The sequence below is a fragment of the Sturnira hondurensis genome, unplaced genomic scaffold (genome assembly GCF_014824575.4).
Source record: "Sturnira hondurensis isolate 20B ecotype Veracruz unplaced genomic scaffold, ASM1482457v3 Scaffold0020398, whole genome shotgun sequence".
NCBI classification, from domain to species: domain Eukaryota; kingdom Metazoa; phylum Chordata; class Mammalia; order Chiroptera; family Phyllostomidae; genus Sturnira; species Sturnira hondurensis.
In genome coordinates this window covers 56,087-74,575 of record NW_028093029.1, presented here as the reverse complement: position 1 = coordinate 74,575, position 18,489 = coordinate 56,087, and the positions used below count along the sequence as shown (strand labels likewise).

Sequence of the window (18,489 nt, the reverse complement as noted above, 5' to 3'; positions counted from 1 at the left end):
CTTTGTCCCCTGTGGGCAGAGGGCAACAGTACAGGAAAGAGTGGGAGAAGAGGGGGCAACAGTGTCCTTCAACCCCCCAAACCTTGTTCCACAAGGTTTACATTTGACAACAGGATGTTTTGAAATTGGGTTTTAGCTTTACTGTTGGGCAACGATTCTATTGGGACAACTCTGACAAAGCAAAAGAAAATGATGCTCTTTAAATAAAGTCGGTCTCCAAAATAACGAGCTCCTTGTAAGCAAAGCAGCCTTGACTGTCCACAGCGACTGGCACACAGTTCATAGTGGTTTAAATACTTGTTGGCGGAGTCACAGAAGAATGCCGTGCTCTGCCGGTTACCGGCATATATACAAAGGTCCCAGGCCGCAGAAGGCACTCGCCCCAGAAGCATCTTCCTGCCGCTCAGCTGAATTCCCTTCTCTGGACAACATGTGCAGCAGTTACTACGGCAACCTCTGTGCCTACGGCTGTGGACTGGGCCCCTACTCTGGCTGGGGATGTGGAACCGGCTCTGGCTGTGGGCTTGGCCCCTACTCTGGCTGGGGTTATAGAACCAGCTACGGCTGTGGACTGGGCCCCTACTCTGGCTGGGGTTATAGAACCGGCTATGGCTGTGGGCTTGGCCCCTACTCTGGCTGGGGATGTGGAACCGGCCTCGGCTGTGGCTCTGGCTCTGGCTACTGGGGCTACCGGCCGCTGTGCTACAGAAGATGTTACTCTTCTTGTTGCTAGTGCGTCACCCCCCAGGCCTCCATTGCTTCTGAAATGACACGTCTGAAGACAGCGCCGGCTGAACACCCGTCCCTCCGGATTCTGTAGCTAAGGAATCGCGTGCTTGACGGAGGTCTCGACCTCCAACTACCCACTTCTCAGGGTGGCGTCTGCGTCCCCAGGCTCTGCGATACCATCGGACTATTTCCCAAGTGTGACCCTTGACCTCCTTAATCTCTGATCCCCCGTTATGACGGTGTTGATGGTACTAAGATCCCCCAGTTGGGCAAATCACCATTTCAATAAATTTTTTTTTGTTCTAAGAGATCTCTGGGTACTTGCTTGTGAATTCCTCTTTTTTGAAAAGTAATGGACTCTCTTGAAACTTGGGCTAAAAGATGTTACTTCAGTTTTGGGTCCTTCCTTGATGTAATACAAGCATTTTTCCTTGTACCTGAATCATAAATACCATCTCAATGATAAATTCGGCTACATAAATGCTTTGCTTCTCCACCAGCTGCTCATACCTCTCACTCCTAGGCACTGACATACACAAGCACAGACCATGCAGTTTCAGGACTGTGCCTGGGAATCTCGCTGTGTCTGGAACGGGCCTGGAAGGCAAGGAAAAAGCACAACGATGCTACCCCGGAGGCACGACGCATGGCAGGCCCAGGGGGAGGTGACGTGGCTGAGCACTCACGGGGAGAGTGACCTGGGGGAAGAGCCGGCCAGGACGTGGGATCAGGCAGTCCCTTGAGCGGGAGGAGTAAAGTCAAGGCGGAGGCATTGAAGGGAAGAAGCGCCCAGGCCGGTGGCTATTTGCTGGCGTGGGAACCTCTGTGGGAAAAGCGGCGGGTGGATGAGTCCCCGGAGAGGGTGGAGAAGTTCTCGGCTTTTCTGGAGCTGCTCTGCCCAGTCAGACAGGCACGAGCGAGGTGTGGCTCGTCCAAAATAAAACCCACGCCGGGTTTTAAAGACCTAGTGGATTAAAAAGACTGACAACCATGTTGATTAATTTAAAAATACTGATTACATACAAATGATAATGTTTTAAATAAATTATGAAGGATTTTATTTATTTATTTTTAGACAGAGGGGAAGGGAGGAAGAAAGAGAGGGAGCGAAACATCAATGTGTGGTTGCCTCCCATGTGTCCCCTACTAAGGACCTGTCCCACAACAGGCATGTACCCTAACTGGGAATTGAACCGGCAACTCTTTGGTTCACAGGCCAGTGCTCAATCCACTGAGCCACGCCAGCCAGGGCCAAATGATAATGTTTTACCTGTATAAGTTGAATAAAATACGCCATCATATTAATTCACCTTCTGCCTTTTTTCAGATGTGGCCAGCGGGCCATTAAAAATTCTCTCTGTGTTTCATGGTCCATTTCTATTGCACAGTTTGACTGTGGAAGGTCGTGGCCAGTGGCCAGGGGAAGACTTGGGCTGGGAGGAAAGCAAAGATTGGTGGTCGAGCCCTGTTAGCGGAGCCCAGCGAGGAGGTCATTCTGAGGCTGAGGCGGTAGCAGCCAGGGCTGACGACCTCAGGATGGTGCCTAAACAAAGTTTTCTCCTGAGCTGGTTCGCCGGAGGGGATTGGTTAGTCTGCCGTCTGTTCAGACGCAGAAAAGATAAGACGCCTGCCTCACCGGAGAAATTCTATTCCGCTTCAAGTTCTAAGCGTAACAGCCACAGCATCAAAGAGCTAGAAACGACGTAGCTTTGTGAGCCAGGTGCTAAACCACTCAGTCGGGCTGCAAGTATTTACCCCGGGGGGGGGGGGGGCAGGGAGGCGAGTTGGACCGCCCCACCCCCACCAGTGAGTCACTCACCAGTTACTGGAAGATCCCGGCCCATCGTCCTCCCTCCATGGGGAAGAAATTTATTTCTCTGCAATAGGAAAGCTCTGCGATGGGGATGTTGTTGAGCCGTCCTCACTGCACATGGGAACTGCACACGGAGAGACCCTCCACGCCATGTGCTGGCCGGTGCGGGCAGGAGCTGAGTTCCCAGGGCGTCTCCTCCCCGTGTGAGGAACCGCAGCACGCGAGGACCTGCGGTATGAGGAGCCTGGGGAACCCGGAGAGATCGGTGGGGACGCAGCGGCTTTGCTCTGTGCCCGAACACCGCGCAGCCTGCGTGGACACCGGCTCTGCGGTACATAAATCATCGTCTCCCTCTGCCAGGTGTCATTTCCTCCGGGTCTCTGAAGCGATCACACATCCCAAACACTGCACAACGGTGATCGGAAGCCTTGCTGCCAGGGTCCCACTGCCTTTGCTCTAGGACCGGCCCCATCGGTCACTCACCGTGAGGGCTTCCTCCCCTGAACCCCCGTGTGTTCAGATGGCAACTCACGAACGACGCTGCGTGAAGATTGTTGGGAGCTGCAAATAAACAAGATACGCAAGTTGGATCTCCGTGACAGCCCCACAGACGCTGTGTTTGCTGTTAGCTGGTTTGGTAGGGAAGTGCTGATGTCTAAGCATGTTTACACACACAGAAACGATGATTTTACATGTTAGGTAGTATGTTTATTAACATCTGCAATATTTGCAATATCGGACAGCTCCCCGAATTTTAATCGGTACTGTCCGTGATCTCACGTCAGACACGCAGGTGCACGCCTGTGCTAGATGCCATGCCACTGTCACGTGTTCACGTGTGTGCCCCATGGCTACGGACCCTGACATGTGCTGTGACTCTGGGTGAGTCAGCATGCTTGTCAGCATGTTGGTAGGGACAAATTAGTGGGCTTCAGGGACTCGCTTGTTTTCTGGTGACCTGGTCCTGCTTTTTCCTTTATCATCAAATTGTGTTAATGGCTAGAAAAGATGCCCGTGGCCTTGGCGGCAGGTATGAGGAATCTGAGGCACCCAGTGTCCGTGGGGGGACCTGGGACGGCGGAAGCTGGCTGCAGTAAGTGGAGTGGGTGGGTGGGAAATGCGGACCCTCAGGCGGCCTGTGGGTGAGGGTGAGGGCGGGGGAAAACGGGCTCCACGCCCCCAGAGGGTTCCTGGAACACAGGGCTCGCCCCTGAGCTACAGATACGTGTTTCTTGCCCAGCAGCCTCTGCCCCTGGGCAGCGCCTGGGTGACGTGGGTGCTTGGAGGTTCTTGTAAAGTTAGCGTGCTCATTGGGTCACCGTCCGGAAAAACAACCAACAGAGGGCACAGGTACCCGTGGCCGGGCCAAAGCCGTGTGGGGGCGCAGGCAGGTGGTGTTGAGTGTGGGGGGTCGTGGGGTGTCAGGTGTGGAGCTGACGTGGAGCGCACTTCAGTGGCAAGACGGGTGGGGGTGGACCGGCTGCAGCTGCGTGGTGTCTGGGGAAGCGCCGTTGTCTCCTCTCCCGTGCCTCGGTTTCTCGCGCTGGCGAGCGGGGTGTTGAGATTTTACTCGTCCCGGTTAGAGAACGCTGTCATGCCCCGGGTGGCACCTGGGGGCAGTGACGGCGCAGGCCTGGGAGCGCCCGCGTTGTCTGCTGGAGGCTCAGGCCAGGCTACGACTCGGAGGGCGCTGATCACACGGAGAGGGAGGCCGCCTGACAGCCGTGGGAGACAGCAGTCCCGCATTCTTTGTGATCTCAGTCCGTGAAGGGGATGTTCTGGGTTAGAAAAACCGAAGGAAGACTGACGCGTGGATTTCTGCCCTCGCTGGTCTGCGAGAGAGGGGTTGCGTTCGCTCAGCTCTCACCCCGAACAGCGGGGCGGCCGCCGGTGAGACTGTCCCCAGCTCTGCATCAGCACTGTGGCCCCGCAGGTACAAATGCGAGGGGCGGTTTCTGGGTTGACGCTGCTTTTGTAAGAACCAAATGAAGCGATAAATGTGCGAGGGCCTCCGAAGCTACAGAGGGAAATATAAATAATAAAAATAACGTTTCTTGTATTACCTGCTGTACATACAATAAAATAATGATGGATTTTACTGGTCGAAGAACCGCACAGGCTCTCATCCAACAGTGGGGCCTGGTTCGTTCGATTCACAGAAAAGGTCGGCAGCACGGACCTTTGGTAGCTCACTGGTGACCGAGGGACGCAGGCCATGAAGGCCGGAGCGCACTCAGCACTGAAGGACAGCCGTGCCCCAGGGCGCAGGGGACGTGCGTGCCAGGCCTCCCGGGGAGTGTCCGTGAGCTGCGTCCTGAGCCGCCCTCTGCAGAGTCAGCCGGGTTCGGACAGAAGCGGTGTGGACGGTGCAAGTGCGTGGATGTTCCAAGGACAGCATCACACGTGTCAGCGCCCGGAGTGTTTACGTAGAGTGGATTCCGGTGCACGGAGCAGAGCCATGGTGGCTTCTTTGGTGAAAGGCAGCAGACTCCTCTTTCACACCAATTCAGACCTTCCTCGCCTGGCCTGTCTCCGGTCCCAGCCGCCTCGAGCACGGCCCGCCCACCAGGCTCCGTCCGTCCACCGCGGTGCAGGTGAGACCTGAGGACGCCTCCCCTTACGCTCTGCTGTTACGTCTCCCTGTTGACGCTGCAGTGTGAGCGGTGGAGCATCACCTGGGGCCCATGGCCCTGTCCCTGTGGGTGCAGGAGGGTCACTGTCCCCTGCACCCTGCGGCGAGCACCTGCATCGGGTGCTATGACATCCCAGAGACACCTGTTCGATGAGTGGGTCGTTTAGCTCTGTGTTGTCACAGCCCTTGTGACTAGCTGGGATGTAGCCTGGGCCTCGCACCTAAACAAAATTGTCCTGAGAATGACGGGCCTTTTAAAAATGAAAATTGCTGGGGTAACGAGGCCACAGAGTCTGTGTTGGGTGCTCCGCCCATTTCTGCCAGTATATAAAGGCCTCAGGGTCAGGGGACATCCAGACCTCAGACCCGCACCAGTCACTGTCCCAGACAACAGAACCTCCACTGCTAGGCACCATGTGTGGCAACTACTACGGAGACTCTTGTGGTGGCTGTGGCTACGGCTGTGGCTACGGCTGTGGCTACGGCTGTGGCTACGGTTCTGGCTACGGCTGTGGATACGGCTCCCGCTATGGCTGTGGCTACGGCTCTGGATACGGCTGTGGCTATGGCTGTGGATACGGCTCCCGGTATGGCTGTGGTTACGGCTGTGGCTATGGTTCTGGATATGGCTGTGGCTACGGCTCTGGCTATGGCTCTGGCTACGGCTCTGGCTACGGCTCTGGCTACGGCTGCTGTGGGTACCGGCCATTTGTCTACAGAAAATGCTATTCTTCTTGCTGCTAGACCGTAACTGCACCTGTTCCTCTAAGATGATCATTTCAAGGCCCCTCTGTCTCCGTATCAATGACCTCAGACTGCACGGAATGGAGAGCAGAGACTCAGAAAACGGGTCGTCTTCCTGCAAGTCTGTGCGTGCTGTTACGGAGGGGCCCGAGTCGGTCCCTGATGTTCCTGGGGGCAGAGGGGCTCATTTTGGTCATAGTTCAAGTGTAAACCCTCTACCTTCTCCTTCTGCGGGACGATTTCCAAATAAACACATTCATTGGCCCTAACACTTGTGTATCCCTTGTGTCGGACACGCTGCTGGCTGACACTTTTGTCCTCTATGTCTGTGACCTCCGCAGACGGCAGACAGATGCTCCACTCTCTATCCCGACTGCGTGTGTCTGTCTCCCACTCCATGGCCATGTGCTGACTGTTGTTTGTCTGGGGTTTCGACTCTGGAAAATGGCTTCTTCTTGGCCGAAGGTTGTGTTCTTAATCCATCTCACTGAGGAGCTTGTCTTTAAAGTGTCGATGCCTCATGACCCTGGTCTCCCTGCCTCTTCCTTCCTGCTCTGACCGCACCCACACCCTCCCGCACCCCTGCACCCACACCCAGGGTCAAAAGCCCAGAGAGGCTGCCTGGGCGACATGCTAAGGTAGACATGTGGGTGGGCAGGGGGCCGGGGGCTCCGAGGGAGGTGTCGGAGTGACCCGGCGACCAGCTGGGGCACCTGCGGTCGGTGGCGGCACCAACAGTGAGAGGGACAGAGCACCCCAGGGCTCTGAGCAGGGAGGACCCTCGAGACCTGAGACACCCACAGGGAGGAGGCCAGGGGAAGGAGGAGGAGGAGCACCCCAAGAAGTGCTTTTGGACAGGTCTGTGCCTCTTCTCAGCACCGGGAATGCAGGGTACATGGGGTGGGCACCCAGGGGTGGACCTGAAGGGCCAAGGGTCGGCGTCAGTGAGACTGGTGTGGAGGGTGAGCTGCGTCTCTCTGGACACGCTGCACAGACATGGGGGGAGGGGACAATCCCGGCACAACGCCCCACCCAAGCGCCCTCCTGATGGGTGTCACCCCCAGGATGAGGACGACTCCCTCATGAGGCATGTTCCCGCCCACTGTGCCTAGACCCAGGCAGGGCCACCTGTTCCCAGGTGATTAAATGGGGGGAAGAGACAAGGTCGGGGAGAGGGTGGAAGCAGCTGCCACTCTGTGTCCTCCCTGCCCCTCCCCACTTCTGAGGCCCCCAGGTGAGCAATGCCCGTGATCTCTGCAGCCCGACGGTGATGGGGGGGGTGCGGCTCCCAGGAAAGCACAGAACCGGAAATGCTCACGCCCCCATATCTGGGTGGGGGCAGCCGCTAGGGGACGTTTTGGTTTCAGAAACCTGGTCTTCATGTGGGCGTGAAAAGACTTCAAAAACTGGAGTCAAAATTTAACCACCCACGGTTAAACAAATGCGGTGTTCCCAGAATCCCAGGAATCTTGAAAGAAATTACAGCCTTGAGTAGAGAAAGGGCAAAAGAGGATGGGCAGATTGATTGCTATTCTCGAAGAAATAGAAGCAATTTTTATAAATTAGATAAGTGGGTGAGCTCATCCACAAACTTTCAGTTAGCCCTTAACAGAGGACATTTCATTACATCCTGTGAACAGGGGACTCAGAGTTTCATCTGCTTCTAAAGCGCGGGAACGGCAAAGCCACCCGCTGCAAAGAGCGGACGGTCGCCACGCCGTCGTTATACGCAGGTGTTTGGGACAGACAGCGCGGGAGTCAGAGGCGAGGCCGGGACTACGAGGAAGGAGAGAGAAGGGTCTGGAACCTTCCTGGAAAAGACACAAACTTCTCGCTTCAGGAGGAAGGGAGAGTGAGAGCTGGTCGATCACGAAAAGGGACTCGCTTTCCTGCTGGGGAAGAGCCAGCATTTCAGGAAGGTCCTCTGCGAGGAAACCTGTGGTGACAGCTTGTCTGGGGGGAACTGTCGTTACAAGTTCGGCTTAAGGACTAAAAGCGCAGGTGTGGGGAGGCCAAGGTGGCCCCTGGGGACACACAGCCAAGTATAGTCCCCCCTCTCCAGCCGGGGGTGGGCCTGCAACTCGCCTCTAGTGTCAAGGTAAAGAGGACTTTTGTGGCCGCTTGGGGTGGTGTCTGAAACTCGAGATGAGCGAGTTTGAACTCGAGTTAAAAAACCAGTTCCTTTTCAGTACGAATGTGCTTGATGCAATGTCAGGGACAGGCCTGCGAATCTGGGGGCTCAGGCTGAAGTACCCACAGAAGCAGCTTTCTCACGTCCCGTGGACGCCGTGGGTGTGATGTCGTGAGGTTCTGGGCAGGGACCCTGGTCAGGCAGAGCTGAGACCCCGGGACCCCCGGAGCTGTGAGATGGTGACAGGCTGCTGCTCTGAGCCGCTGCTGCTGTGGTCACCTGCACCAGCCTCCTCCTGTCCTCTGCGGCATCTGGTGAGAGGTGTCCTCTCGGAGGATCTGGGTGTCCCACGCGCCCACTGGCAGAGAGGAGGGGACCAGCCCTGGGGATGGACCCAAAGGCAGATGGCCCTGGGTGACAGGGAAAGGGTGACAGGTGGCTTCGGCCCTTCTCGATGGACGTGGCTTGTCAGCAACACGCGGAAGTAAATTCCATCCAGGACCCCAAATGACGCCGGGAATGATGGGAGACTCCGCAGCATGCAGGGACTTTGCCAGGGTGATTTCCCGGTGAACAGGGACCCCCCGAGCGACAGCAAGCCCCCCGGGTCACGACCAGGGCTCCGCCCCCAGTGGTCAGAGGGGGGGCGTTCGGGCGGCATCACAAAGAGGAACAGACGCTGGGTCTGGGTCGTGTGTGCGTCAGCTGTGAAACGTTTGGGGAGTTTCCTGAACTTTTTGTGACCTCGTTTCCACATCGTAAGCTGCCTGCTGCCTTTATGATTTCCTTGTATTCAAGTAGACTAAGGTCTCCAAAATGTATGATTTAGAGAATTTTCAACCGTGTCCTAATAAAGGTTATCTTTGTGTTATTTCGGCATTAAGTAAACAACCACCCGCCCCTGTACCAACCCCTGAGGGGTGGCCTGGGGGTGGGAATCTGCCATCAGAACAGGATTTGCCCAGGTGTTTAGATTCCCTGGGAGTGGGTGACCCGAGACGCAGGGCAGCACTGTGTTCTCAGAAAAGAAACCGAGAAGGAATCGCTGCGGCGTTGGCCAGTCCGGGCCTTGGTCAGGCTCCCTGGGACAGCTTCGTGCCAGACGTGAACTTTCCTCCCCTCCGAGGGGCCTTGTCACATGACACTTGTCTGGGGAGTTGTCGGGAGCCGACCAGCAACGGTCCCTTGACAAGGTCAGGGCGGCTGAGACGCATCTGCACAGCAGAGGCAAGCGTGGCTGGACTTCCTGTCTGTCTCTCCTCACCTGTTCGTTTTGGTGACCAACAGGCGGTGGGATTGTTAGACACCTGTGTTTCAGGTTCACTGATTCGCATAGTTCCAAGGAAGTTGTACGGAATGATCTCTTGGCCAGAGAACAAAGTCCCCCCTAATGGGGTAGCCCCTAAACGTCTAAAAGTTAATGGAGTAACAGCCCCTCCTTCACCTTGGACAGGAATATGTATTAATTAGAAGTAAACAGACAAAGAAACAGGAGAAGCTGGTTAGCTACTACAAACTAAGCATGAAGGAACAATTACCAGGGAGTCAGAGTCCACAGTACATAAAGAAACATTTTAGACAGAAAGACAGATAGCTAAGTTAGACATCACAAAGGCTTATAATGAATTTCCTAACCTCTGCTTGGTCTAGTGTACCCTTTGTCCCATGTCAAATTCTAAGACCTTTAATAAACAATAAGACATTCAAACTCTGTACATAGAGCTATTTCAAATTGTCTGATTAATGGTTCTCCTGGTCAAAACAACTTTTGTTTAACACAACTGAAACTATGGAAATTCTTGTACTTTTCCTGGTTACCTCTGTATTGGTTTTTTCTACTTGACTGATCATGCCATGCCCCTGTTCCTTAATGTTATACAAATAAAGCCTGTATAAAAATAAAGCCTAAATCAGACTCTGGGAGTTGGGTCAGTCTCACAGAGGCTGGCTGTTCTCCGGCACCCAGTCGGGTGTCTGTCTTCCATCCCGACGCCTCACCCACCTTTCAGGAACCCCTGGACTGTATGTATGCAGTCCGTTCTGGCTGGACCGCGGCAGGGAATGAGGTGTTTGGTAGCCGGAGGGTCGAAGGGACTCCCCTTGTAGACGTTTGACTGGCTCCAGGCAACGCCCCAGCAGCACGACACAAACACGCTTCTCCAGTCAACGTTGGGGACTCTCTGCTAACGGGTTATCTAAGGCAGATGCTATTTAGGAAAACGCCAAGCCCCCACTGTCAGCCGACAGGTGTGACCTGCAGGCACCCGCCGTGAACAACATCGGTGACGTGAGTCACCAGATGAACAGCCTTCCCGGGCCCTCTGGTCCGTATATAAAGCTCCAGGGTTGCAGGGGACGGTCGACCTCAGAAGCACCTTCTGCCGCTGCACCAAAACCTCACCCTCTGCCGGCATGTGTTGCAACTATTACGGGAACGCCTGCGGCTGCGGCTACGGCTGTGGCTCCGGCTCTGGCTGTGGCTCCGGCTCCGGCTGTGGCTCTGGCTCTGGCTCTGGCTCTGGCTGTGGCTGTGGCTGTGGCTGCTGTACCTTCCGACCATTTTGCTGCTGAAGATGTTACTCCTTTTGCTGGTAGAACATCGTCTTGCAGCATCCTGTGCCTCTTACAAAATATTTAAAAATCAACATTTTTCCTCCAAAGGATGCCCCGTCTTATCAGCTGTACAGTCATGTAAGGATTGCATACTGCCTGTATTGACTTCAGAGAACTTGTTTGTCTCTGAGGAATTGTGAATGCTTCTGTTAAGTGACCTGAGGATGGAAGATTGGATTCTGATTCTGTTCAAAATACGAATTATTGGCTGTTCCATTCTCTGGCTCTGTGTTGTCCATGGGCACAAATTACTCCGTAGTTGGGAAAGCTGTCTTGTCAATAAACAGATGTCCTCTGTTCCTGCACGTGTCTGTGTTTTGGGGGCTGCAACTGCTTCGATGTCACTACTTGGGGCCTTCTGCGGAGCCGGGCGACCCCTCGTTGGCCGAGCCCCGGGTCGGCGCACCCCTCCACCTGCTCCTGCGTCCCCTCCCCCGCCCACAGCTCGAGGTTCTGTTTGCCACAGAGTCGCAGGAGCGGTGTGGATGTCAGGTAATGTGAGTGCTCGAATGCTCCTTGTCAAAAGTACTTTGGCTATTTTCGCTCTTTTGGTTTCTATCTCAATGTTAAAAAAGCTGAGATTACAACTGGGACTGAGTTGAATACAGATTAATTTTGGGAGAATAGACATCTTCACAAAACTGAGTTTTCCTACCCATGAACCTGGTACATCTTTGCATTTATTTACATCTTCTCTGACATCTGTGGTGGGCTTCAGTGCAACGTTGAGCAAGAATTTTTATCCTTGTAGTCAAAGAGGGCATATTCTAGTGGGAAGTAAGACAAAAGTTTAAAAAGCAAGCAGACATCTAAATAGCTGAATAAAAACAAATGAACAGAATTGTAAAAAATAAACAGTTACTTGCCACGAATAATCAGATGGTCTACCAAAACCGCAATGGAAAATCTTAATAGGACTATATTTATTAAAGAAGTTGAATCAATACTTAATATTCCACAAGAGAAAGCATTAAACCAGAATGAGTCGCTGGTACACTCTACAAAACTTCTATGAAATAGGTTATACCAATTCTCCACGACCACTTCCAGAGGACGGAGTAAAGAAATGCTTATAAACTCACTCTATGGGGTCAGCATCGCCTTAATTCCAACACCAGATAAGGATATTGTAGGAAAAAAAATAGACTGATATCTCAAATGAATGTTGGTGTAAAAATTCCCAACAAGGTATTATGAAATCGAATCCCACAATGGATACAGTGAATTATAACCAAATGGAATTTGTCCCAATCTTGCAAGGTTGGTTCAACCCTCAAAAAGTCGTTAATGTCATCTGTCACATCAACAGCCAAAAAAAGAAAAATCACACAGTTGTTTCAGTAGATGCAGAAAAAGCATTTGACAAAATCCAGAACCCACTCATGGAAACCTCCCTCGGAAACTGGGGAGAGAAAGACTCTTGTTTTGGTAAAGACTATCTACCAAACCTGGAGGCTAACAAGACACTGCGGTGAGAAACTAGAAGCTTCTTGTCGAGACGGGGAAGAGGCAGAGATGTCCTCTTACCGCTTCTCAGCCCTTTGCTGGTGACCTAAGACAAAAAAGTTATAATGACAGGAAAAGAAGAAATAGAACTTTTTGCAAGATGGCACAGTCATTTATTTAGAAAATACAAGTACATCTACAACCTCCCCTGGAAATGAGAAGCGGTTATAACAAGGTTGCAGATACAAGGTTGATACGCAGATACCCCTGACTTGGTGCGTGTCGACCCCGAACACGTGAAATTAGAAATTTAATGTGAGATTAAATTTACAACAGCAACCCCCAAAATGTAATACTTTGATATAAGTCTAAAAAATGTGTATAAGATCTACACGAACTTCCCCTCCCAAACTCTGTTAGAGAAGTCAAAGAAGAACTACAAGAAGCCTGAGAGACAGCCTTTCATGGTTGCGGGTAGCAAGACTCAATGTTGTCAAGGCGTCAGCTCTTCTTTCCGACTTCAGCTTCAGATTCAGAGCAATCCTGGGTCAGACCCCAGACTGCAAAGGGTATGTGGAGGCGCGAAGGCCCTGAAAGCAGCCGGCCCTGTGCTGAAGGAGAAGCGCGGCCGCAGGACTGACGCGACCGATTTCGCACCTCCCTGTGAACTGCGGTCATCGAGACAGGTGGTACTCGTGGAAAAAACGAACAGATTGACTGATGAGGCAGAATAGAGAAACCAGAAGTAAACTCACATAAATATAGTCCACTGATCTCTGGGGAAGGAGCACAGAAAATAAAATGAAAAAAAAAAAAGACGTTCTTTTCAACGAAGGGCGCTGGAACAACGGGGCCCTGCCTGCAACACGCTGAATCTGGAAACAGGCCTTGTACCCTTCACAAAACTAACTCGAACGTGGATCTCACACCCAAATCTAAAACACCAGATCACAAAACTCCTGGAAGATAACCCAGGAGGGACTCTAGCTGATGCCGAGTTTGGCCTTTTGATGCAAACCGAAGGTGTGGTCCACGGAAGAAAGAGTGGACGGGCCGGGTTTCGCTGAAACTACAGCCTTCTGCTCCATGAAAGGTAATGTCAGGAGAGCAAGAGACAAGTCACACATGGGAGAACACATTCACAAAAGACAAACCTGATATGGGAGAAATTATACAAAGACTCTTCAAACCGAACAAGAGAACAGACCACCCAGTTACTCAGTGGCCACAGCCTCAACCCCTCGCCGAGGAAGGTGCTGCTCGGATGGCAGGGAGGCCCGTGGCAAGGCACAAACGTGCCACCGGCATCGCCAGTGGGGAAGGTTGTGCTTGGGGCGGGGAGGGGCGTGCGGAAAGCTGGGCTTTCTGCTCGGCTCTATCTTGAATGTAAAACTGCCCTATTTCCCGCCGGTGTGGCTCGGTGGGTTGTGCGTCATCCCGCCAACTGAAAGGTCACTGGTTTGATCCCTGGTCAGGGCATGAGGCTGGGATGTGTCTTCAGTCCCTGACTGGGGCACATAGGAGAGGTGACCAATCAGTTTTTCTCTCTCACATTCACATTTCTCTCCCTTTTCTTTCCCTTCTCTCTCTCTAAAAAAAACCCAAAAACAACAACAACAAAAAAAACAACCCACAAAAACCAAAAAGGAACCTTGCTCTAAAAACTGAAGTTGCATTAAAGAAACATCACCCTATGGCACCGTTGCAGACAGGAGGGTCAGAAGAAGAAGGAACGGCCGAAGCTGAATCTGACAGGTGCAGGCGGGGCCGGGAAGCCCGTGGCAGCTGGGGCTCGAAGGTGGCGCCGGTTCAGGGTGCGTAGGGGCTGGGGCTGGGGGGCGGCCCATGCGGCCAGGACAGTGGGAGAATGGGCTGCGGAGGTCCGAAGGGCCAGATGGCCTTAGGTTGTATGGAGCTAAGACTGGTTGCTTGGATTTTAAGATTCATTGATTTATCCAGCCATTTCTTCCTGTGTTTGCAACTTTTTTTCTTCTTTATCACATTTCACGTCCACTGCAGACACAAATTCAAACCCTTTCCGCATGTGGACCGAACTGGAGGGGGGAAGAAAGGTGTTTGGTTTAGAGGGTATGGGACTAGTGGGGGCTCTGTGCTGTGGTCTGGACTCCGAAGTTTGCAGGCGCAGCTCAGAGAGTGAGGGGGAAATATGGTGGGGGCGGGGCTCTCAGAATCGTGTCCCCGAGGGCATTTTGCGTAAAGGGCACTGTCCCCTCACTCCACCCACACTTACATAATTGTTTCCTAGAAAACAGACTGAAGTTGGTGTTCTGGAAATTCTAGGATCCGATCTGAAGCCACGGTGAGTTCATCCTTTCCGTCAGTGACAGTTTTATTAACACAATAACCAAACACGGATTTGGGCGCCAGAGGGGCTGTCCATCTGCGAGGGCATCTGAGCAGGGGTGACAGTCCTGTGTACTCTGGGTGTCATGAGAGAACTGACACAGGCAGGAGACAGGTCTGTCTGACCTTTAATATTTACTCTCACTTTAAAAAGTGAGTTTTAAAATTTAAACCATGGCTGCAGGGTGTAGAGTCAGAGTCACCGAAAAACATGGCCCTGGTCTCGAAAACAACAGGGCAGCGGTGAGAGGAACAGCTTTTCATAGGTTTGGGGGGTGGCCAGAGGTGACGCCCATGTTCTGACCCCCTTGTCCTGAGGAAGAGACAGGGCGCGGGGATGGAGGTGAGGGGACAGCAACTGTGTTCGCCAGGTGGGGCTGCAGAGCCGGCAGAGCTGGACCCCAGCGAAGGCAGGACAGAGACGGTTTGCATGAAGCTGAGCTGCTGGGAGACTTCTTGGGGGCGGGGGTGGCTCTCAGAGGAGGAAGGGCCTGTGGGCCAGGACCCTAAGTCATAGGGGAGCCCTTCCTGGTGGGGACGCGACAGAGCTGGCGCAGATACTGCTCCCAAGAGGCCTTCACAACAGAATGCAGCCACCTACAACAAGAAGTGGAGAGGCCCCCACACTGAAAGTGTTCAAGGAAAGCCCGCGCACCTGTCTTTGGGGACACATTGTAGATCACATGTCAGACCAAGGGGGTCTGGGGACGCTATTTCGGTTTGGAGCCCACCCCTCTCAGCCTCCGCCACCAATGGGAGATGACGCTCAGAGCCCAGGTTCTGCGGGCCCCTCCGCGTGGCTGTCAGGCCCACACCTGGACCCTGAGCCTGGTGCTGTCTCTTAGCAGCTCAGGTGCCCGAAAGGTGGGGAGTCCTGCCTGCTGGTGTGGGGAGTCGGGCTGACCTCGTCTTTTCTCCGTCAGAATGGATATCGGAGGGGTACGGGGGTGAAGAGAGAAGTGCCTTCCTATCGGTGCAGTTCTCGTGGCACTTTCGGAGGGGTGCACCCTTTGGGAATGAGGGACAAGACGCCCCTCCTCGGAGACCTCCAACCACAGCGTGCTCACCCTCTGAACAGACCGGCGATCTCCGAGGCAGGGCTCTTCCTTCCCATCCAATGCACAGCCTGTTTTTGAGTTAGGTGCTCTCAGTTCGTCCATGGTTCCTGGGCTTCAAAATAAGCCATGAAGCCAAGCCTTGTGACATATTGCTTGATTCTGTGTTTTCATAGTAATACTGTCATTGAAAATGCCTCAGGTGAAGTGTCGTGAGGACAGTCACACACGCAGTAGTTCATTTTCTAAGGAAGTTGTGAAAAGTCATTATGAAAAATGTTAATTAACACACACATGGAAAACCACAGCAACATTGAGTATTGTACTTAAAGTTTTAGTGTGATGAATGTCTCAGTACCAGTCAACATAGGGATTTGAAAGGCTGTTTGTGTGGGGACCGTAGTGCTTGGGTGAAATAGATAAACAGTGACTGAACCCGCAATCTAGGTGTGTGCCCTGAGTGGGAATCGAACCGGTGACCTGCCAGTGCACAGAAGGACCCTCCAACCGAGCGATCCACGTGGCCAGGGCTGATCTGCCTCGTCGCAGGCCAGCCCAGACCCTCCGCACGTCCACATAGCCAGGGCGGGTTGTTCGCTCACCGCCCGTGCTCCAGGGGGCTGGTGGCAGGCTCTTTCCTTGTACTGCATAGTTAACCTTTTATCCAAATTTAATAATTTTTACATTGAACTTCTCCTGTTTTACCTGCTGTGTGTGTGTTTCCATCTCCTGATGGGACTCAGACCGATGCAAGCTCTTTAGTTTTATGCCAGCGTGTGGCGGGAGAAGCCCAGGTGGGGAATAGAAGGGCCCCACGTTAGGAAGACGTGAAGAAGGATTTGTCCTCGCCCAACACAGCCCCGGGCAGAAGGCTGTTCATCAGGAAACAGCCGGAGACGTGACTGCCAGTGGGAAGTAAGGCTGGGTAACAAATACCCCAGGCAGGCCATCTGTGATTGATGTCCTGATTGCGAGGTTTCCGGCCAAAGTCGCCGGACACAAATGTCTTTAGGAAAACAGTGCCGGTTGGAGAAGACGGGTGAGGGAGGGTAAAGTCAAGGCAGCGCGGCAGAGTCTGGTGGGGGTGGGGGTGGGGGTGTGGAGTGGTTGTTGGGCGGTGGGGACTGGCTGTGGGGGGCGTGGAAGTAACCTAACAGAGACAGGAGAACAGGCCGAGGAAACCCGCACACAGACACGCAAACAAGAACTGGGCCGTGGCACATGTGTTGTCAGGGCAAGGCGGTTCCTCCACTCTGGGCTGAAGCTCTGGGGAAGGCTTGTCCTTTTCAAATAATCAATAATACATTTTACAGAACTTATCCATCAGGAGCTGGACAAACACTTCTGCTCCTGAGGCGGAAATGTCGTAACCTGACTGGGAAGGTGGGGGAGGACAAATTCTCCTTCAGAGACAAGAAGACTATTTCAGGGGGTGTGCATAACGTGTTGGAAAACTTGATTCCCTGTCCTAACACCCGTGACAAGTGCTTTAAGAATGATTATGATGAAACCCCCCCCAAATATGAGGAAAGGAGGAAAAAAGCCCACGACGGTGTGACGATGACAATGAGGTGGCTATTAACAGCAGTGAGTAGGAGTTTGTGTTTAACAGGAAATTTCTGAGAAGTTGAGAGAGCAAAGCAGTAAACACACATTTATAGGTCGGTGGGTTTGGGTGGCATGTTCCGTCACGGCCACTTAGTGCAATTACGGAAGATAAAACTAGGGTTGCATGAGTCTGGGTGCTCAGAAATGTGCCTTCCTCGTGCTTTGGGGCCGGAGAGCATGTCTAGGATGGCAGAGAATAAGTCACGGCGTCCTAGCCAATCGCGGTGCACAGAGTGAGCTCACCGGAGAGAAACGGTTGTAAAACAAGGCACAGAGACCACGCGCGGTCTGACACACCCACCCCGGAGGTGCATATAAAGCTCCTGGGAGAGCAGGCAGCTCATACTTCAGAAGTACCCTCCTGCTCCTCGCCTGCATCCTCACCGCCTGACACCATGTGTGGCAACTACTACGGGGGCTGTGGCTACGGCTGTGGCTACGGCTCTGGATACGGCTGTGGCTACGGCTCTGGCTGTGGCTATGGCTGTGGTTACGGCTCTGGATATGGCTGTGGCTACGGCTCTGGCTGTGGTTACGGCTGTGGCTACGGCTCCCGCTATGGCTGCGGCTACGGCTCTGGATATGGCTGTGGCTACGGCTCTGGATATGGCTGTGGCTACGGCTCTGGCTGTGGCTACGGCTGTGGCTACGGCTCTCGCTATGGCTGCGGGTACGGCTCTGGTTGCTATTAGCCATTTTTCTACAGGGTCCTTTTGCTACTAATCGTCACTCCAGGTTCAAATCCAAGCCCAAGTGATGCCCTCTCTCTGTGGATTTCACACCAAAGTAAAGAATTAGTATGTCTGTCAGAAACCTGATTTAACCTCGAAGAAGCTCCTTGGCGCTGGAGGCTGCGTGGTTCTACCACATCACTGGAGACAGAAGATCTTATCTGGATCATTTTTGAATGTAAATTCTCATATGTTTTTCTGTCTCTGTACCATGGCTGTTTGTGCAAGCAGGGGGCTGAGCACCTGGGGTGCACAAAAATGGAGCAAAAATAGCAGTTTCTGAATAAAAGGCTTTCTTTCCTCACAACTCTGGTTTCTTCTATGTAAGGGCCATCAGTGGCTTCAGGGCCAGTGACCTTCTTAGGATAAGTCTGTGTGTTTTTGTTGGTTGAACTCAAATATCGGTTCCTTTCCATTTATGAACCCATACATGTATGTTCACTTATTACACTATAGCTAAGTACAGACACAAGTGTTACACCCAGCACTGTGGATCTTGTGTGGGTGGAGGGCTGGGACACGGAGGCCCATGGGAAGGACCGGCACGCTGGGCTGGGACGGAGCGACTGGTTTGTGTCTCGGTAATGAGGGGGCAACACCGTTAGCTGTATCGTCCTTTGAAA

General features: G+C 53.1%; 3 protein-coding genes across 3 annotated transcripts; 2 read left to right on the top strand and 1 right to left on the bottom strand.

Moving 5' to 3' along the window:
- Positions 1 to 430: 430 nt before the first annotated feature.
- LOC118975625 (keratin-associated protein 21-1-like) lies at positions 431 to 733 on the top strand. The gene has a single exon (XM_037029649.1). It carries the CDS (start codon positions 431 to 433, stop codon positions 731 to 733), a length of 303 nt encoding a protein of 100 aa, XP_036885544.1.
- Positions 734 to 5,588: 4,855 nt separating this feature from the next.
- On the top strand, positions 5,589 to 5,918 carry LOC118975623 (keratin-associated protein 21-1-like). The gene has a single exon (XM_037029648.1). It carries the CDS (start codon positions 5,589 to 5,591, stop codon positions 5,916 to 5,918), a length of 330 nt encoding a protein of 109 aa, XP_036885543.1.
- A 4,329-nt stretch (positions 5,919 to 10,247) lies between these two features.
- On the bottom strand, positions 10,248 to 17,977 carry LOC118975622 (serine/arginine repetitive matrix protein 5-like). The gene is made up of 2 exons (XM_037029647.1): positions 17,520 to 17,977; positions 10,248 to 10,567 (listed from the first exon to the last, which is right to left on the bottom strand). Exons 1-2 carry the CDS (start codon positions 17,829 to 17,831, stop codon positions 10,415 to 10,417), a joined length of 465 nt encoding a protein of 154 aa, XP_036885542.1. The 5' UTR covers positions 17,832 to 17,977; the 3' UTR covers positions 10,248 to 10,414.
- Positions 17,978 to 18,489: the final 512 nt, after the last annotated feature.